Source organism: Oncorhynchus mykiss, chromosome 5 (genome assembly GCF_013265735.2).
Source record: "Oncorhynchus mykiss isolate Arlee chromosome 5, USDA_OmykA_1.1, whole genome shotgun sequence".
In the NCBI taxonomy this organism is placed as follows: Eukaryota; Metazoa; Chordata; class Actinopteri; order Salmoniformes; family Salmonidae; genus Oncorhynchus; species Oncorhynchus mykiss.
The window spans coordinates 27689232-27709699 of record NC_048569.1 but is presented as its reverse complement, the minus strand read 5'-3'; the positions used below and the strand labels follow the sequence as shown (position 1 = coordinate 27709699).

Here is a 20468-nt window from a genome sequence, read left to right as displayed (position 1 = left end):
CCCACAGTGTTATTATAAAATGATCATAATCTGACCTTAACCTTGCTTATAGTGTATGTAATACAGAGATGGGAAACTGGTGGTGGGGGAGGGGAAGGGTGTTCAGAACACTCTGTTTGGTCAAGCAGTTGCTAGACAACAGATGTGTGGATGTCCTTAATGGTTGTCCTTGGTGCTGTCAGTAGGATACTGTGTTGGTTTACTGTGTTGTATTATTCACTGTCTCCCTCCCTCCTGCTCTCTTCATCTTCTCTCCTCAATATCTCCCTCCTTCCTCATCTGTCCATTTGTCTCCTCCATCTCTTCTCCATCTCTAGTCCATCTCTCTTTCATTCTCGGATCAGGCCCACAGATCAATCCCCCTCCCCAAACTTTTTTCAGCCTCTTCAGCTTAGACCTCGAGATAGCTTTGCTCTACATACATGTATACTTATTCATCAATAAAAGAGTTTGGACAGGAACATTTTCACCATATTCCACTCAATTACTTCAGCACAGGAATTGAGGAGAAATAGGTGGTAATTCCACCTCTTTTTCCTGGAAACCCTCTACAGGGGCTTTGGGGGTCGTAGCTTGTAAATCTGTGGTCTTATCATCAGTTTCAGAGTGCTGGGGTGGGTAGGGGGGTCACTTCTGTCGACCCCTCTGGGTGTTCACTGGTCTGTTCACTGGTTAATACTGCTGCCAGGACTTGGAATATCTGCACTCCTTATCTGGCCCGGAATGTGCCAGCCAGCGGTTAAGCCCGGATAACGCACTGAGGATTACTGATGATTACAGATAAGTGGGCCGGACAGGCGGCGCGCTGAGCCGGGTTGGAGTGTGTGTGTGTGTGTGTGTGTGTGTGTTTGTCTAAGGAGGATGGTATGTGCTAGGAGGTTGCTGGGCAGAGGTGTGTTTTTCCATCTGGATCAGGAAGTGTTGTGATAGCACCACATAATTGTCCATGTTGACATCATTGACGCTGTGCTGACTAGTGGTGGCTATTCAGCAGCCTGATGGTCTGGGGGTAGAAGCTTTTGGCCAGTCTTACAGTTTCTGCCATGATGTTCCTATACTGCCCGCATCTAAGTAACGGAAACGGGAAGAACAGGGCATGGCCCGGGTGGCTGGGGTACCTGATGATCTTCTTGGCCTTCCTGCAACATGTGGTGTTGTAGGTGTCGTGGAAGGCAGGCAGTGTGCATCCAATGGTGCGTTCGGCTGAGAGTACCACCCTCTTTAGCGCCTTGAGGTCACTGGCGGTGGAGTTGCCGTACAAGGCTGTGATGCAGCCTGACACTATGCTCTCAATGGTGCTCCTGTAGAACACTGTGATGGCCCTCGAGGACAGGCCAGATTTCTTCAGCATCTTGAGGTGCCGTGTGGTTTGGCCATTTCACCTCCTCGGAAATGTGTACTTCGAGGAACTTTAAGATTTTGACCATCTCCAATGCGGCCCTGTTGATAAGGATGCTCCTTTGATTTGCTGATGTTGAGGGAGAGGTTGTTTACCTGTCAGCACCCCATCAGTGAAATCATGGAGAAATATTCTAGACTGTTCATATCAACACAGTTGATCCCTCCCCCACTGCGATAGACAGGAGGATTACTAACGTTATTACTGATATCATGATAATCTCAAAGAGCCTTACAAACAACTGATTGACATTGTCATCTACTGTATGTTATTCCTTGTAGTTACAGAGCAGGTTTCCCGGACACAGATTAGTGCTACAGTCTATTTCTCCATTGAGGAATGCTTTTTAGTCCAGGACTAGGCTTGATCTCTGTCCCGGAAACTGGCCCATATTCCATGAGATTATAACTAGGGCCCAGAGTTTTTCCTGATCACATGACCTAACCAGGGAAAACTCTGGGCCCAATTTACGTATAACATATCTTATAGAAACCAGGGAAATAAGTGCCGTAAGCAAATATCAGTGCAGCTGTACCACATCTATCAGTTCAAAAGTACTGAATAGTCACTTCAGTCTATTTACAAGGAGAGTGATTAATCACAATGTAACAGATCTGCTCCACACAATAAACGGCTGTCTGCACAGCTGCTGGGACCACACCAACAAGGCAACTGATGAAATTAATTAGTTTTTTCCCTCGATCAAGTCCTAGAATTGCAATCTGTTCTTCTTCATGACATTTTAACGAAGAGAATTCTGAGAATCTGGAAAGCTATAAGAAACAACCTGTTTGTTTCTTCTACCTTTCTCTTCTGACAAATGCTATACATCAATAATCTCACACTTCTCATACCAGTAAGAACATGACAAAGGAAGGCCATTGGTAAGATTTAAGAGAGCCTACAAAACTCAGGATGTTTGAGGAAAATGAAGGGCTACACACCTTTTCCCGGGATTGCTGGTCTTCCTCTGACACACGACAGAGATGGTATTTGCGCCCCTTCTGCCAGGTTCCAGGGCGATGTCCCATAAGGCTGAGTCTGTGGGCCTCGCTGTACTGAACGACATGCCCTTCCTCACTGTGGCTCTGGAACACATAGACACACACAGGTCAGTTAACACACGCATACACACACACAGGTCAGTTAACACACACATACACAGATCAATTAACACACACACACATAGGTCAGTTAACACACACACACACACACACACACACACAGATGTCAGTTAACACACACATACACACACAGGTCAGTTAACACACACACACACACACACACACACACACACACATACATACACAGGTCAGTTAATACACACACAACGTTCAGTTTACACACACATGCACACACGCCGGTCAGTTAACACACACATACACACACACACACAGGTCAGTTAATACACACACATAGGTCAGTTAACACACACACACACACACATGTCAGTTAATACACACACAAAGTTCAGTTAACACACACATACACACACATACAGGTCAGTTAACACACACATACAGGTCAGTTGACACACACATAAACACACACACACACACAGGTCAGTTAACACACACATAAACACACACACACAGGTCAGTTAACACACACATACAGGTCAGTTGACACACACATAAACACACACACACACACAGGTCAGTTAACACACACAAACACACACACACATAGGTCAGTTAACACACACATACACACACACACAGGTCAGTTAACACACACACACACACAGGTCAGTTAACACACACACACACAGGTCAGTTAACACACACATACAGGTCAGTTAACACACACACACACACAGGTCAGTTAACACACACATACAGGTCAGTTAACACACACACACACACAGGTCAGTTAACACACACATACACACACACATAGCTCAGTTAACACACACATACACACACATAGCTCAGTTAACACACACATAGCTCAGTTAACACACATACACGCACACATAGGTCAGTTAACACACGCACAGGTCAGTTAACACACACAGGCTGTAGGTCAGTTAACACACACACATACATAACCACACACACACACACACAAAGGTCAGTTAACACACACACACACATGTCAGTTAATACACACACCAAGTTCAGTTAACACACACATACACACACATAGGTCAGTTAACACACACATACACACACAGGTCAGTTAACACACACATACACACACATACAGGTCAGTTAACACACACATACAGGTCAGTTGACACACACATAAACACACACACACACACAGGTCAGTTAACACACACATAAACACACACACACATAGGTCAGTTAACATACACATACACACACAGGTCAATTAACACACACATACACACACACACAGGTCAGTTAACACACACATACAGGTCAGTTGACACACACATAAACACACACACACACACAGGTCAGTTAACACACACAAACACACACACACATAGGTCAGTTAACACACACATACACACACAGGTCAGTTAACACACACACACACACAGGTCAGTTAACACACACACACACACAGGTCAGATAACACACACATACAGGTCAGTTAACACACACATACACACACAGGTCAGTTAACACACACACACACACACACACACAGGTCAGTTAACACACACATACAGGTCAGTTAACACACATACACACACATACAGGTCAGTTAACACACACATACAGGTCAGTTGACACACACATAAACACACACACACACACAGGTCAGTTAACACACACATAAACACACACACACATAGGTCAGTTAACATACACATACACACACAGGTCAATTAACACACACATACACACACACACAGGTCAGTTAACACACACATACAGGTCAGTTGACACACACATAAACACACACACACACACAGGTCAGTTAACACACACAAACACACACACACATAGGTCAGTTAACACACACATACACACACAGGTCAGTTAACACACACACACACACACACAGGTCAGTTAACACACACACACACACACACAGGTCAGATAACACACACATACAGGTCAGTTAACACACACATACACACACAGGTCAGTTAACACACACACACACACACACAGGTCAGTTAACACACACACACACAGGTCAGTTAACACACACATACAGGTCAGTTAACACACACACACACACAGACAGGTCAGTTAACACACACATAAACACACACAGGTCAGTTAACACACACATACACACACACAACATTCAGATGATGATGATGATAATGGGGGACAATATTGAGATGATGATGATGATGGGGGGACAACAATCAGATGATGATGATGGTGGGACAACATTCAGGTGATGATGATGATGTAGGACAACATTCAGATGATGATGATGATGGGAGGACAACATTCAGATGATGATGATGGGGTACAACATTCAGATGATAAATATATAGGAGGACAACATTCAGATGATGAAGATGATGGGGGGACAACACTCAGATGATGATGATGGGGGCACAACATTCAGATGATGATGATGATGGGGGACAACATTCAGAAGATGATGATGATGGGAGGACAACATTTAGTTGATGATGATGATGGGGGACAACAATCAGATGATGAATATGGGGGGACAACATTCAGATGATGAAGATTATGTTGGGACATCATTCAGATAATGATGATGATGGGGGCACAAAATTCAGATGATGACGGGGGAACAACATTCAGATGATGATGATGGGAGGACAATACTCAGATGATGATGATGATGGGGACAACATTCAGATGATGATGATGATGATGGGGGACAACATTCAAATGATGATGATGATTATGGTGAGACATTATTCAGAATGATGATGGGGACAACATTCAGATCATGATGATGATGGTGGGACAACATTCAGATGATGATGATGATGGGGACAACATTCAGATGGTGATGATGATGGGGGACAACATTAAGATCATGATGATGATGGTGGGACAACATTCAGATGATGATGATGGGGGACAACATTAAGATCATGATGATGAGGGTGGGACAACAATCAGATGATGATGATGATGGGGAACAACATTCAGATGATTATGATGGGAGGACAACATTCAGATGATGATGATTGAGGACAACATACAGATGATGATGATGATGATGATGTGGGGACAACATTCAGATGATTATGTGGGGACAACATTCAGATGATGATGATGGGGAGACCAAATGTAGATGATGATGATGATTATGTGGGGGACAATATTCAGATGAAGATGATGATGTAGGGACAATATTAAGATGATGATGATGGGGCACAACATTCAGATGATGATGATGGGGGACAACATTCAGATTATGATGATGGGGACAACATTCAGATGACGATGATGATGGGGGCACAACATTCAGATGATGATGATGGAGACAACATTCAGATGATGATGATGATGATGGTGGGATAACTTTCAGATGATTTTGTTGGAGGACAACATTCAGATGATGATGATGATGGTGGGACAACATTCAGATGATGATGATGGGGGACAACATTCAGATGATGTTGATGATGTGAGGAAAACATTCAGATGATGATGATGATGATGGGGGGGACAAAATTCAGATAATGATGATGGGGGACAACATTCAGTTGAAGATGATGATGTAGGGACAACATTCAGATGATGATGATGGGGGGACAACATTCAGATAAAGATGATGATGTAGGGACAAAATTCAGATGATGATGATGATGGGAGGACAACATTGAGATGATGATGATGGGGGGACAGAATTCAGATGATAATGATGGGGGAACACATTCAGATGATGATGATGGAGACAACATTCAGATGATGATGATGATGGTGGGACAACATTCCGATGATTTTGATGGCTGAAAACATTCAGATGATGATGATGATGGTGGGACAACATTCAGATGATGATGATGATGGGGGGGACACAATTCAGATGATGATGATGGGGGGACAACATTCAGTTGAAGATGATGATGTAGGGACAACATTCAGATGATGATGATGGGGGGACAACATTCAGATGATGATGATGGGGGGTACAGAATTCAGATGATGATGATGGGGACATAATTCAGATGATGATGATGGAGACAACATTCAGATGATGATGATGATGGTGGGACAACATTCAGATGATGATGATGGGGGGACCACATTCAGATGAAGATGATGATGTAGGGACAACATTCAGATGATGATGATGGGGCACAACATTCACATGATGATGATGGGGGACAATATTCAGATGATGATGATGATAATGACGGGGGACAAGAATCAGATGATGAATATGGGGGCACAACATTCAGATGATGTCGATGATGATGTGGGGGGCAACATTCAGATGAAGATGATGATGTAGGGACAAAATTCAGATGATGATGATGGGGCACAACATTCAGATGATGATGATGGGGTACAACATTCAGATGATGATGTGGGGACAACATTCAGATGATGATGGGGCACAACATTCCGATGATGATGATGATGGGGGACAACATTCAGATGATGATGATGATGGGGGACAACATTCAGATGATGATGATGATGTGGGGACAACATTCAGATGATGATGGGGCACAACATTCAGATGATGATGATGATGGGGGACAACATTCAGATGATAATGATGATGGAGCACAGCATTCAGATGATGATGACGGGGGGGACAAAATTCAGATGATGATGACGATGGGAGGACAACATTCAGATGATTTTGATGGGGGACAACATTCAGATGATGATGATGGGGGACAACAATTAGATGATGAATATGGGGGCACAACATTCAGATGATGTCGATGATGATGTGGGGGACAACATCCAGTTGATGATGATGAGGGACCACATTCAGATGATGATGATGGGGGACAACATTCAGATGAGGATGAGGATGGGGGCACAACATTCAGATGATGATGACGGGGGACAACATTTAGATGATGATGATGGAGACAACATTCAGATGATGATGATGGTGGGACAACTTTCAGGTGATTTTGATGGGGGATAACATTCAGATGAAGCTGATGATGTAGGGACAACATTCAGATGATGGTTATGGGGCACAACATTCAGATGATGATGATGGGGTACAACATTCAGATGATGATGACAGGGGGACAAAAGTCAGATGATGATGTGGGGACAACATTCAGATGATGATGGGGCAAAACATTCAGATGATGATGACGGGGGGACAACATTCAGATGATGATAATGATGATGTGAGGACAACATTCAGATGATGATGATGATGGGGGCCCAAAATTCAGATGATGATGACCGGGGGGACAAATTTCAGATGATGATGATGATGGGAGGACAACATTCAGATGATGATGATGGTGGGACAATATTCAGATGATGATGATGATGGGGGACAACTATTAGATGATGAATATGGGGGCACAACATTCAGATGATGTCGATGATGATGTGGGGGACAACATCCAGTTGATGATGATGGGGGACCACATTCAGATGATGATGATGGGGGACAACATTCAGATGAGGATGAGGATGGGGGCACAACATTCAGATGATGATGACGGGGGACAACATTTAGATGATGATGATGGAGACAACATTCAGATGATGATGATGGTGGGACAACTTTCAGGTGATTTTGATGGGGGATAACATTCAGATGAAGCTGATGATGTAGGGACAACATTCAGATGATGGTTATGGGGCACAACATTCAGATGATGATGATGGGGTACAACATTCAGATGATGATGACAGGGGGACAAAAGTCAGATTATGATGTAGGGACAACATTCAGATGATGATGGGGCAAAACATTCAGATGATGATGACGGGGGCACAACATTCAGATGATGATGATGGGGGACAACATTCAGATTATGATGATGGGGACAACATTCAGATGACGATGATGATGGGGGCACAACATTCAGATGATGATGATGGAGACAACATTCAGATGATGATGATGATGATGGTGGGATAACTTTCAGATGATTTTGTCTGAGGACAACATTCAGATGATGATGATGATGGTGGGACAACATTCAGATGATGATGATGGGGGACAACATTCAGATGATGTTGATGATGTGAGGAAAACATTCAGATGATGATGATGATGATGGGGGGGACAAAATTCAGATAATGATGATGGGGGACAACATTCAGTTGAAGATGATGATGTAGGGACAACATTCAGATGATGATGATGGGGGGACAACATTCAGATAAAGATGATGATGTAGGGACAAAATTCAGATGATGATGATGATGGGAGGACAACATTGAGATGATGATGATGGGGGGACAGAATTCAGATGATAATGATGGGGGAACACATTCAGATGATGATGATGGAGACAACATTCAGATGATGATGATGATGGTGGGACAACATTCCGATGATTTTGATGGCTGAAAACATTCAGATGATGATGATGATGGTGGGACAACATTCAGATGATGATGATGATGGGGGGGACAAAATTCAGATGATGATGATGGGGGGACAACATTCAGTTGAAGATGATGATGTAGGGACAACATTCAGATGATGATGATGGGGGGACAACATTCAGATGATGATGATGGGGGGTACAGAATTCAGATGATGATGATGGGGACATAATTCAGATGATGATGATGGAGACAACATTCAGATGATGATGATGATGGTGGGACAACATTCAGATGATGATGATGGGGGGACCACATTCAGATGAAGATGATGATGTAGGGACAACATTCAGATGATGATGATGGGGCACAACATTCACATGATGATGATGGGGGACAATATTCAGATGATGATGATGATAATGACGGGGGACAAGAATCAGATGATGAATATGGGGGCACAACATTCAGATGATGTCGATGATGATGTGGGGGGCAACATTCAGATGAAGATGATGATGTAGGGACAAAATTCAGATGATGATGATGGGGCACAACATTCAGATGATGATGATGGGGTACAACATTCAGATGATGATGTGGGGACAACATTCAGATGATGATGGGGCACAACATTCCGATGATGATGATGATGGGGGACAACATTCAGATGATGATGATGATGGGGGACAACATTCAGATGATGATGATGATGTGGGGACAACATTCAGATGAAGATGATGATGTAGGGACAACATTCAGATGATGATGATGGGGCACAACATTCACATGATGATGATGGGGGACAATATTCAGATGATGATGATGATAATGACGGGGGACAAGAATCAGATGATGAATATGGGGGCACAACATTCAGATGATGTCGATGATGATGTGGGGGGCAACATTCAGATGAAGATGATGATGTAGGGACAAAATTCAGATGATGATGATGGGGCACAACATTCAGATGATGATGATGGGGTACAACATTCAGATGATGATGTGGGGACAACATTCAGATGATGATGGGGCACAACATTCCGATGATGATGATGATGGGGGACAACATTCAGATGATGATGATGATGGGGGACAACATTCAGATGATGATGGGGCACAACATTCAGATGATGATGATGATGGGGGACAACATTCAGATGATAATGATGATGGAGCACAGCATTCAGATGATGATGACGGGGGGGACAAAATTCAGATGATGATGACGATGGGAGGACAACATTCCGATGATTTTGATGGGGGACAACATTCAGATGATGATGATGATGGGGGACAACAATTAGATGATGAATATGGGGGCACAACATTCAGATGATGTCGATGATGATGTGGGGGACAACATCCAGTTGATGATGATGAGGGACCACATTCAGATGATGATGATGGGGGACAACATTCAGATGAGGATGAGGATGGGGGCACAACATTCAGATGATGATGACGGGGGACAACATTTAGATGATGATGATGGAGACAACATTCAGATGATGATGATGGTGGGACAACTTTCAGGTGATTTTGATGGGGGATAACATTCAGATGAAGCTGATGATGTAGGAACAACATTCAGATGATGGTTATGGGGCACAACATTCAGATGATGATGATGGGGTACAACATTCAGATGATGATGACAGGGGGACAAAAGTCAGATGATGATGTGGGGACAACATTCAGATGATGATGGGGCAAAACATTCAGATGATGATGACGGGGGGACAACATTCAGATGATGATAATGATGATGTGAGGACAACATTCAGATGATGATGATGATGGGGGCCCAAAATTCAGATGATGATGACCGGGGGGACAAATTTCAGATGATGATGATGATGGGAGGACAACATTCAGATGATGATGATGGTGGGACAATATTCAGATGATGATGATGATGGGGGACAACTATTAGATGATGAATATGGGGGCACAACATTCAGATGATGTCGATGATGATGTGGGGGACAACATCCAGTTGATGATGATGGGGGACCACATTCAGATGATGATGATGGGGGACAACATTCAGATGAGGATGAGGATGGGGGCACAACATTCAGATGATGATGACGGGGGACAACATTTAGATGATGATGATGGAGACAACATTCAGATGATGATGATGGTGGGACAACTTTCAGGTGATTTTGATGGGGGATAACATTCAGATGAAGCTGATGATGTAGGGACAACATTCAGATGATGGTTATGGGGCACAACATTCAGATGATGATGATGGGGTACAACATTCAGATGATGATGACAGGGGGACAAAAGTCAGATTATGATGTAGGGACAACATTCAGATGATGATGGGGCAAAACATTCAGATGATGATGACGGGGGGACAACATTCAGATGATGATGATGATGATGTGAGGACAACATTCAGATGATGATGATGATGGGGGCCCAAAATTCAGATGATGATGACCGGGGGACAAATTTCAGATGATGAAGATGATGGGAGGACAACATTCAGATGATGATGATGGTGGGACAATATTCAGATGATGATGATGACGGGGGACAACAATTAGATGATGAATATGGGGGCACAACATTCAGATGATGTTGATGATGATGTGGGGACAACATCCAGTTGATGATGATGGGGGACAACATTCAGATGATGATGATGGGGGACAACATTCAGATGATGATGATTGGGGACAACATTCAGATGATGATGATGATGGTAGGACAACATTCAGATGATGATGATGGGGGACAACATTCAGATGATGATGACGGGGGGACAACATTCAGATGATGATGATGATGATGTGAGGACAACATTCAGATGATGATGATGATGGGGGCCCAAAATTCAGATGATGATGACCGGGGGGACAAATTTCAGATGATGATGATGATGGGAGGACAACATTCAGATGATGATGATGGTGGGACAATATTCAGATGATGATGATGATGGGGGACAACAATTAGATGATGAATATGGGGCACAACATTCAGATGATGTCGATGATGATGTGGGGGACAACATCCAGTTGATGATGATGGGGGACCACATTCAGATGATGATGATGGGGGACAACATTCAGATGAGGATGAGGATGGGGGCACAACATTCAGATGATGATGACGGGGGACAACATTTAGATGATGATGATGGAGACAACATTCAGATGATGATGATGGTGGGACAACTTTCAGGTGATTTTGATGGGGGATAACATTCAGATGAAGCTGATGATGTAGGGACAACATTCAGATGATGGTTATGGGGCACAACATTCAGATGATGATGATGGGGTCCAACATTCAGATGATGATGACAGGGGGACAAAAGTCAGATTATGATGTGGGGACAACATTCAGATGATGATGGGGCAAAACATTCAGATGATGATGACGGGGGGACAACATTCAGATGATGATGATGATGTGAGGACAACATTCAGATGATGATGATGATGGGGGCCCAAAATTCAGATGACGATGACCGGGGGGACAAATTTCAGATGATGAAGATGATGGGAGGACAACATTCAGATGATGATGATGGTGGGACAATATTCAGATGATGATGATGACGGGGGACAACAATTAGATGATGAATATGGGGGCACAACATTCAGATGATGTCGATGGTGATGTGGGGGACAACATCCAGTTGATGATGATGGGGGACAACATTCAGATGATGATGATGGGGGACTACATTCAGATGATGAAGATTGGGGACAACATTCAGATGATGATGATGATGGTAGGACAACATTCAGATGATGATGATGGGGGACAACATTCAGATGATGATGATGGAGACAACATTCAGATGATTTTGATGGGGGATAACATTCAGATGAAGCTGATGATGTAGGGACAACATTCAGATGATGATGATGGGGCACAACATTCAGATGATGATGATGGGGTACAACATTCAGATGATGATGACGGGGGGGACAAAATCCAGATGATGATGACGGGGGGACAACATTCAGATGATGATGCTGATGATGGGGGGACAACATTCAGATGATGATGATTGGGGACAACATTCAGATGATGATGACGGGGGGACAACATTCAGATGATGATGATGTTGGGAGGACAACATTAAGATTGTGATGATGATGGGGGGACAACATTCAAATGATGATGTGGACAACATTCAGATGATGTCCATGACAATGGGGGACAACATTCAGATGATGATGATGGTGGACAACATTCAGATGATGATGATGTGGGGACAACATTCAGATGATGATGACGGGGGGACAACATTCAGATGATGATGATGATAGGGGGACAACATTCAGATGTTGATGTGGACAACATTCAGATGATGATAACAATTATGTTATGACAACATTCAGAATGATGATGTTGGGAGGACAACATTAAGATTGTAATGATGATGGGGGGACAACATTCAAATGATGATGTTGACAACATTCAGATGATGTCGATGACAATGGGGGACAACATTCAGATCATGATGATGGTGGACAACATACAGATGATGATCATGATGGTGGGACAACATTCAGATGATGATGATGGGGGGATAACATTCAGATGATGATGATGGGGGACAAAGTTCAGATGATGATGATGATTCTGGGACAACATTCAGCAGATGATGGGGACAACAATCAGATGATGAAGATGGGGGACAACATTCAGATGATGATGATGGGGACAACATTCAGATGATGATGATGATGGGGACAACATTCAGATGATTATGAAGATGGGGGGGCAACATTCAGATGATGATGATGATGTGGGGGACAACATTCAGGTGACGGTGATGATGGGGGGGACAACATTCAGATGATGATGATAGGGGGACAACATTTAGATGATGATGACGGGGGGCCAACTTTCAGATGATGATGATGGGGGCAACATTCAGGTGATGAAGACGGGGGAACAACATTCAGATGATGATGATGATGAGGGGGACAGCATTCAGATGATGATGATGTTGGGAACAACATTAAAATGATGATGATGATGGGGACAACATTTAGATGACAATGATTGGGGTCAACATTTAGATGATGATGATGGCGGGACAACATTCAGATGAATGAGAGTCACTATTAAGTGATAACCCAGTGGCTTAAAGTCCCACCACGCATCCAGACAGACAACTCTTAATCTCCACACATACACACACACCGACAAGTAAGCTTTATAAATATAATAACAGAGATTTCAGTGCAGTGGATTAGACAGATGCACACACACACACACACACACAAACACACACACACACACACACACACACACACACACACACACACACACACACACACACACACACACACAGACACTCCCCTTGTCCCGTCTGATTGCTGGAGCGTGTGATTCAGTCATACGCACAGAGACTGGTGCTCAGTGACAGCTGACAGTCTGATCAATACTAACCCAGGCAGATCTGGATCGAGTTCTGGGTCAGGAGCCAGACTAAATCACTCTCAACTAGGTTCACTGAGGCAAGGCCAACATTAGAGCCAAGCAATCCACCAACCAAACATATTGTTACTCCTGCTATGATAAATGAGGACCTTTTTTTTATCTCAATTTAATGGGCCAGTATCAGGAACGAGAAGTGATTCAGACCAACAGTTATTAATTTGCCTGAGGAGGACTATAGAGATGAATGGCAAAGCCCGATGACAACAGTCTATTTTCAGCCTGGCTGGAATAGTAAACAGTCCAAGTATGAGATCAGGAAGGGGAAAGGAAAATAAAAGTCAAAGAGGAGGTTGATTAAATAAATCCTTGCCTGAGATCACGTTGAAAAGGGGGAATATGAAGAGAAACTTGTCTGTGTGACTTCCTCAAAGTCAACTCATCATCATTTCATTCGTAATCTTTTACAGCTCCCCTCTTCATCTACTACCTTCACATCTCACACCTTTACAATATATTTAGGTGGGAACTGCCAACAGGCTATCAGCTAAATAAACTGCCTGCCGGAGACCTCCTGAACCTCCTCTCAGGCACAGCACAAACTCATCATCAAAATACCACTTTTTAAAATACACAACGTTATCATCCCCTGGCCTGAATTTGACAAAGTATTAATTTGTTTGGACCAACCAATCACATTTGTTCAGGCAAAAGACAGGGCTGCCTGAAATGTCCTTAAATTACCCGCAATACTGTGGTGCAAATTAAATTACTTGTGTAAAATGAACAGCCATGCAACAGTCCCATTTTTTTTCCCCACAAGTCATTTTAAGTGTAATATTATATGCTGATATATGCTGTATATGCTGATATTGTACAGTGGGAGTTTTCATAGAAAGAAAGACTGGCCACTTTGGACAGACTGGAAATGGATGGTCTCTGAGCTCTGGCTCTGAGGTAGAGCAGCAAAGATGCTTACTGTAATTGAGAGCCTTGTTCCAATGACTGTGGGACTGGGACCACCGTCAAACACACATGCACACACTCACTCACGTATGGCCGCACGCACACACGCACACACACAAACTCACATTAAAGTCCAGTAGGCAGTAATGGAGCCATGGTCAGATCATCTCTCAACCAAAGGGTTAACCTCTCAAGTCATTTTCAATCAGGACAGGGATTATCTGTCATAAACCTGGGGGTTTGTACTCAATATTGGGCCTGGAGGAGTGAAGTAGAGCATGGATTTTCCCCCAGGAAGAATCACTCATCTCTGAGCCAAACCAAGCCAGGCCAGGCCGGGCCAGACTCCACATGGCCTTAAACACTGGGCTCAGTCCCTTCAGTCCTCTCCCCTTTCTAAATCTCAGTATGGGGCTATGATTTACAATGGGACTCAAGCACAGAGGCCTAAAAGCATCTGTAGTGGGTCAATGAATTTGGGAAGTTCAGGGGGCATAGAGATTATTCTCTCAAATAAATATAATATCAAGGCCATGAGAGTTTAAGAGTCTTTCACCAAAGTCTCCTCAATGCTAGTCCAGGTCAGTTTTGTATATTTTTATTTATTTATTAGGGGTCCCCATTAGCTACTGCCAAGGCAGCAGTTACTCTTCCTGGGGTCCAAATACATTTAGGCACTTACATCACACATAAAAAGAACAGTATCATATCATACACCACTACATATCTACAATACAAAAATGTATAATTCCACCGTACAACAATATTACAATGTGTGTTTGTGTAAGAGTGCATGTGGTAGTGTGTGTGTGCGTATGTGTGTGTCTGTACCTGTGTGTGTCTCTTCACAGTCCCCGCTGTTCCATAAGGTGTATTTACAGTGCATTCGGAAAGTATTCAGACCCCTCAACTTCCTCCACATTTTAATACGTTACAGCCTTATTCAAAAATGTTTTTACTCATCAATCTGCACACAATACCCCATAACGACAAAGAGAAAACAGGTTTATATAATTTTGCAAATGTATAGAAATTAAAAAACAGAAATACCTTATTTACATAACTATTTGAACCCTTTGCTATGAGACTTGAAATTGAGCTCAGGTGCATCCTGTTTCAATTGATCATTCTTGAGATGTTTCTACAACTTGATTGGAGTCTATCTGTTGTAAATTCAATTGATTGGAAATGTTTTGGAAAGGCACACCCCTGTCTGTATAAGGTCCCACAGTTGACAGTGCATGTCAGAGCAAAAACAAAGCCATGAGGTCGAAGGAATTGTCCGTAGAGCTCTGAGACTGGATTGTGTTAACTAGGATAAGGGGCACTATTTTCACCTCCGGATGAAAAGTGTACCCAAAGTAAACTGCCTGCTACTCAGGCCCAAAAGCTAGGATATGCATATAATTGGTAGATCTGGATAGACAACAGTCTAAAGTTTCCAAAACTTGTAAAATAATGTCTGTGAGTATAACATAACTTATTTGGTAGGCGAAAACTTGAGACAAATCCATCCAGGAAGTGGGATTTTTGTATGTTTGTAGTTTTCTAATGATTTTCATTACAGTATCAATTGATTTAGGACTCAAATTGTACTTCCTAGAAATTGTTTCAGGCTTGTATGCTGAAAAATGAGGGAGTAAGACCACTCTGAATGACTGGAACCTACAGTGTCCCATAGATTTTTCATGCGCACGACCGAGAGCGAGCCTTTCTTGTTTACCTTTTATATTGACGACGTTATTGTCCAGTTGAAATATTATTGATTATTTAGGCTAAAAACAACCTGAGGATTGATTATAAACATAGTTTGACATGTTTCTACGAACTTTACGGATATTATTTGGATTTTTCATCTGCTTGTTGTGACTGCGTTTGAGCCTGTGGATTACTGAACAAAACAGAGGCTTTTGGATATAAAGAGGAACTTTATCGAACAAAACAAACATTTATTGAGTAAATGGGAGTCTTGTGAGTGCAACCATAAGAAGATCATCAAAGGTAAGTGATTAATTGTATTGTTATTTCTGACTTGTGTAACTCCTCTACATGGCTGGTAACTGTTTGTAATGATTTGTCTGCTGGGCGCTGTTCTCAGAGAATCGCATGGTAAAGCCTTTTTGAAATGGTTGGATTAACAAGAAGTTCATCTTTAAACCGATGTATAACACTTGTATGTTTTATGAATTTTTATAATGAGTATTTCTGTTTTTTAATTTGGCGCTCTGCATTTTCACTGGATGTTGGCCAGGTGGGACGCTACCCACGTCCCCTAGTGAGGTTAAGGCACAGATCTGTGGAAGTGTACTAAAACATTTCTTCAGCTTTAAAGGTCCCAAAGAACACAGCGGCCTCCATCATTCTTAAATGGAAGAAGTCTGGAACCAACATGACTCTTCCTAGAATTGGCTGCCCGGCCAAACTGAGCAATCGGGAGAGAAGGGCCTTGGTCAGAGAGGTGACCAAGAACCCATGGACACTCTGACAGATCTCCAGAGTTCCTCTGTGGAGATGGGAGAACCACCCAGAAGGACAACCATCTCTGCAGCACTGCACCAATCAGGCATTTACAGTAGAGTGGCCAGATGGAAGCCACTCCTCAGTAAAAGGCACATGACAGCCAGCTTGGAGTTTCAGACCATGAGATACAAGATTTTCAGGTCTGATGAAACCAAGAATACCAAGTGTCACGTCTGGAGGAAGCCTGGCAACATCCCTACGGTGAAGTATGGTGGTGGCAGCATCATGCTGTGGGGATGTTTTTCAGCGTCAGGCACTGGGAGACTAGTCAGGATCGAGGGCAAGATGAACAGAGCAATGTACAGAGAGATCCTTGATGAAAACCTGCTCCAGAGCGCTCAGGACCTCAGACTGTCGCGAAGGTTCTCCTTCCATCAGGACAATGAGACTAAGCACACAGCCAAGACAACACAGGAGTGGCTTCAGGACAAGTCTCTGAATGTCCTTGAGTGCCCCAGCCAGAGCCAGGAAATGAACCCAATCAAACATCTCTGGAGTGACCTGAAAATAGCTGTGCCGCGACGCTCCCCATCCAACCTGACAGAGCTTGAGAAATCTGCAGAGAAGAACGGGGGAAACTCCCCAAAACAGGTATGCCAAGCTTGTAGCGTCATACCCAAGAAGACTCAAGGCAGTAATCGCTGCCAAAGGTGCTTCAATAAAGTACTGGGTAAACGTTCTGAATACTTATGTAAATGTGATATTTCCATTTTTTTGCTTTGTCATTATGGGGTGTAGATTGATGAGAGGGGGGGAACTATTTAACGGGAATGTAGTAGGAGATGTTTTTCACAATTTTCAATTAATATTCCTGCACAGCCCTACATATCAGGTGCGCTCCAGCTGTCATGCGCGCTCCTTGTGTTTGGTAGAATGAACTTCCTTTATTCTCTTCAAAAACGGCGAACTCATTATCACATTTCCATGGATTGACATAAGGTAATTGACTCCCAGAATCATAAAGGTATATATTTTAACCACTAACCTGTCGATAAAAGCTTATGTGAGAAGCTGATCCATCCAGTCAATTGATTAATAAAGCAGAATTCTAATGATGTCATATATAATTTTTAAACATTCAGTCACTTGTTGATATTTTGTTAACATTATAAAAGCAATATGCTATATACCCTGCATCCCACTGCTGGCTTGCTTCTGAAGCTAAGCAAGGTTGGTCCTTGATGGGAGACCAGATGCTGCTGGAATTAGTGTTGGAGGGCCAGTAGGAGGCACCCTTCCCTCTGGTCAAAAGATCGCAATACCTCAGAGTAGGAAGGAATTGGGGACATGTCCCTGTGTAGGGTGCTGTCTTTCAGATGGGATGTTAAATGGTGTCCTGGGTGTCCTGACTCTCTGTGGTCACTAAAGTTCCCATGGCACTTATTGTAAGAGTAGGAGTGTTAACCCTGGTGTCCTGGCTAAATTACCAATCTGGCCCTCATACCATCATGGTCACCTAATCACCTCCAATTGGCCCATTCATCTCCCCTGTAACTATTCCCCAGGTATTTGCTGTAAATGAGAATGTGTTCTCAGTCAACTTACCTGGTAAAATTAAAATGTATTTTATTCCAGCTCATAAATTTACGTTGTGTTACTTTCGTCCCACCCGTCTATCTTGTAGTTCTCCTAGGCTAACACCCAAGACTAGCTAACATGATTTTTTAAAACCTATGCTGTCATTTAGTCACTACAGGGCGGTTTCCCGGATAGAGTTTAATTTAAATCAGGACTAGGCAAATTCTACTTAAATAAATCCTGATAAAAAAAATGGCTTTCTGTGACATTGTTTAACTTCAGATTAATAAATTCTAGACTATGGCGTCCCAGACTAAGGTAAATAAGGACTAACCAGTTAATCTTTGTGAAGCCTAATTAGATTAATGATGTGCACTTAGTGCTGATCTGAGGATGCTTCCAAAACTAGGGATGGGTCACCTAAACCAAATAATGGACGGAGTTAAAAGAAAACGTTAAGATAATTTCATTGACTGAAAAAACCCTCTTGAAACAAATTGTGTCAAACCACCCAATTATAACAGCATGATTCATCAACAGAAATACAACTTCAGGTAAGATACTGTCCCAATCACAGCCAGTTGTGATACAGCCTGGATTCAAACCAGGGTGTCTTTAGTGACACCTCCAGCACTGAGATGCAGTGCCTTAGACCACTGCGCCACTTGGGAGCCCCAATTCATGCACTTATCAGGAGAACATCCCTGGTCTTCCCTACTGGCTCTGATCTGGTGGACTCACTAAACACACATGCTTCATTTGTAATGACGTCTGAGTGTTGGAGTGTGCCCGTGGCTATCAGTAAATTTAAAAAATAAAGAAAATGATGCCGTCTGGTTCCACTCTCAAATAGGTCCATGGTTGCAAAGGGCATCAGTGTCTTAACAGAGCGATTTGCCAAGACAGAATACTCTGAGCGCAGCGCAGCCGTATCCAAAAATCTGGTAGTGGCTTCTGATTCAATTCCATTTTCACAGAACTGCTTGTTCAGATATCGGTAAGGGGACTGGAGGCAGGGCATGAAAGGGATAACGAATCCAGTTGTTTGTGTGGTCCGTTTTGGGAAAGTCTCTGTGTAAATGCGCACCCAGCTCACTCAGGTGCTTCACTATATCATATTTGACATTGTCCGTAAGCTTGAATTCTTTTGCACACAAACAATCATACAATGATGGAAAGACCTGGTGGTGTCCTTGTTAATGCAGACAGAGAACAGCTCCAAATGTTTA

General features: G+C 42.9%; 1 protein-coding gene across 1 annotated transcript in view; it reads right to left on the bottom strand.

Annotated features, from left to right (window-relative positions):
- LOC110522888 (transmembrane protein 132C-like) overlaps window positions 1–20468 on the bottom strand; it is a 43804-nt gene that overhangs the window by 9466 nt on the left and 13870 nt on the right. The window contains exon 3 of the mRNA XM_036976546.1: window positions 2344–2487. Within this exon, the coding sequence (XP_036832441.1) occupies window positions 2344–2487 (144 nt within the window). The remainder of the gene's footprint in view (window positions 1–2343; window positions 2488–20468) is intronic.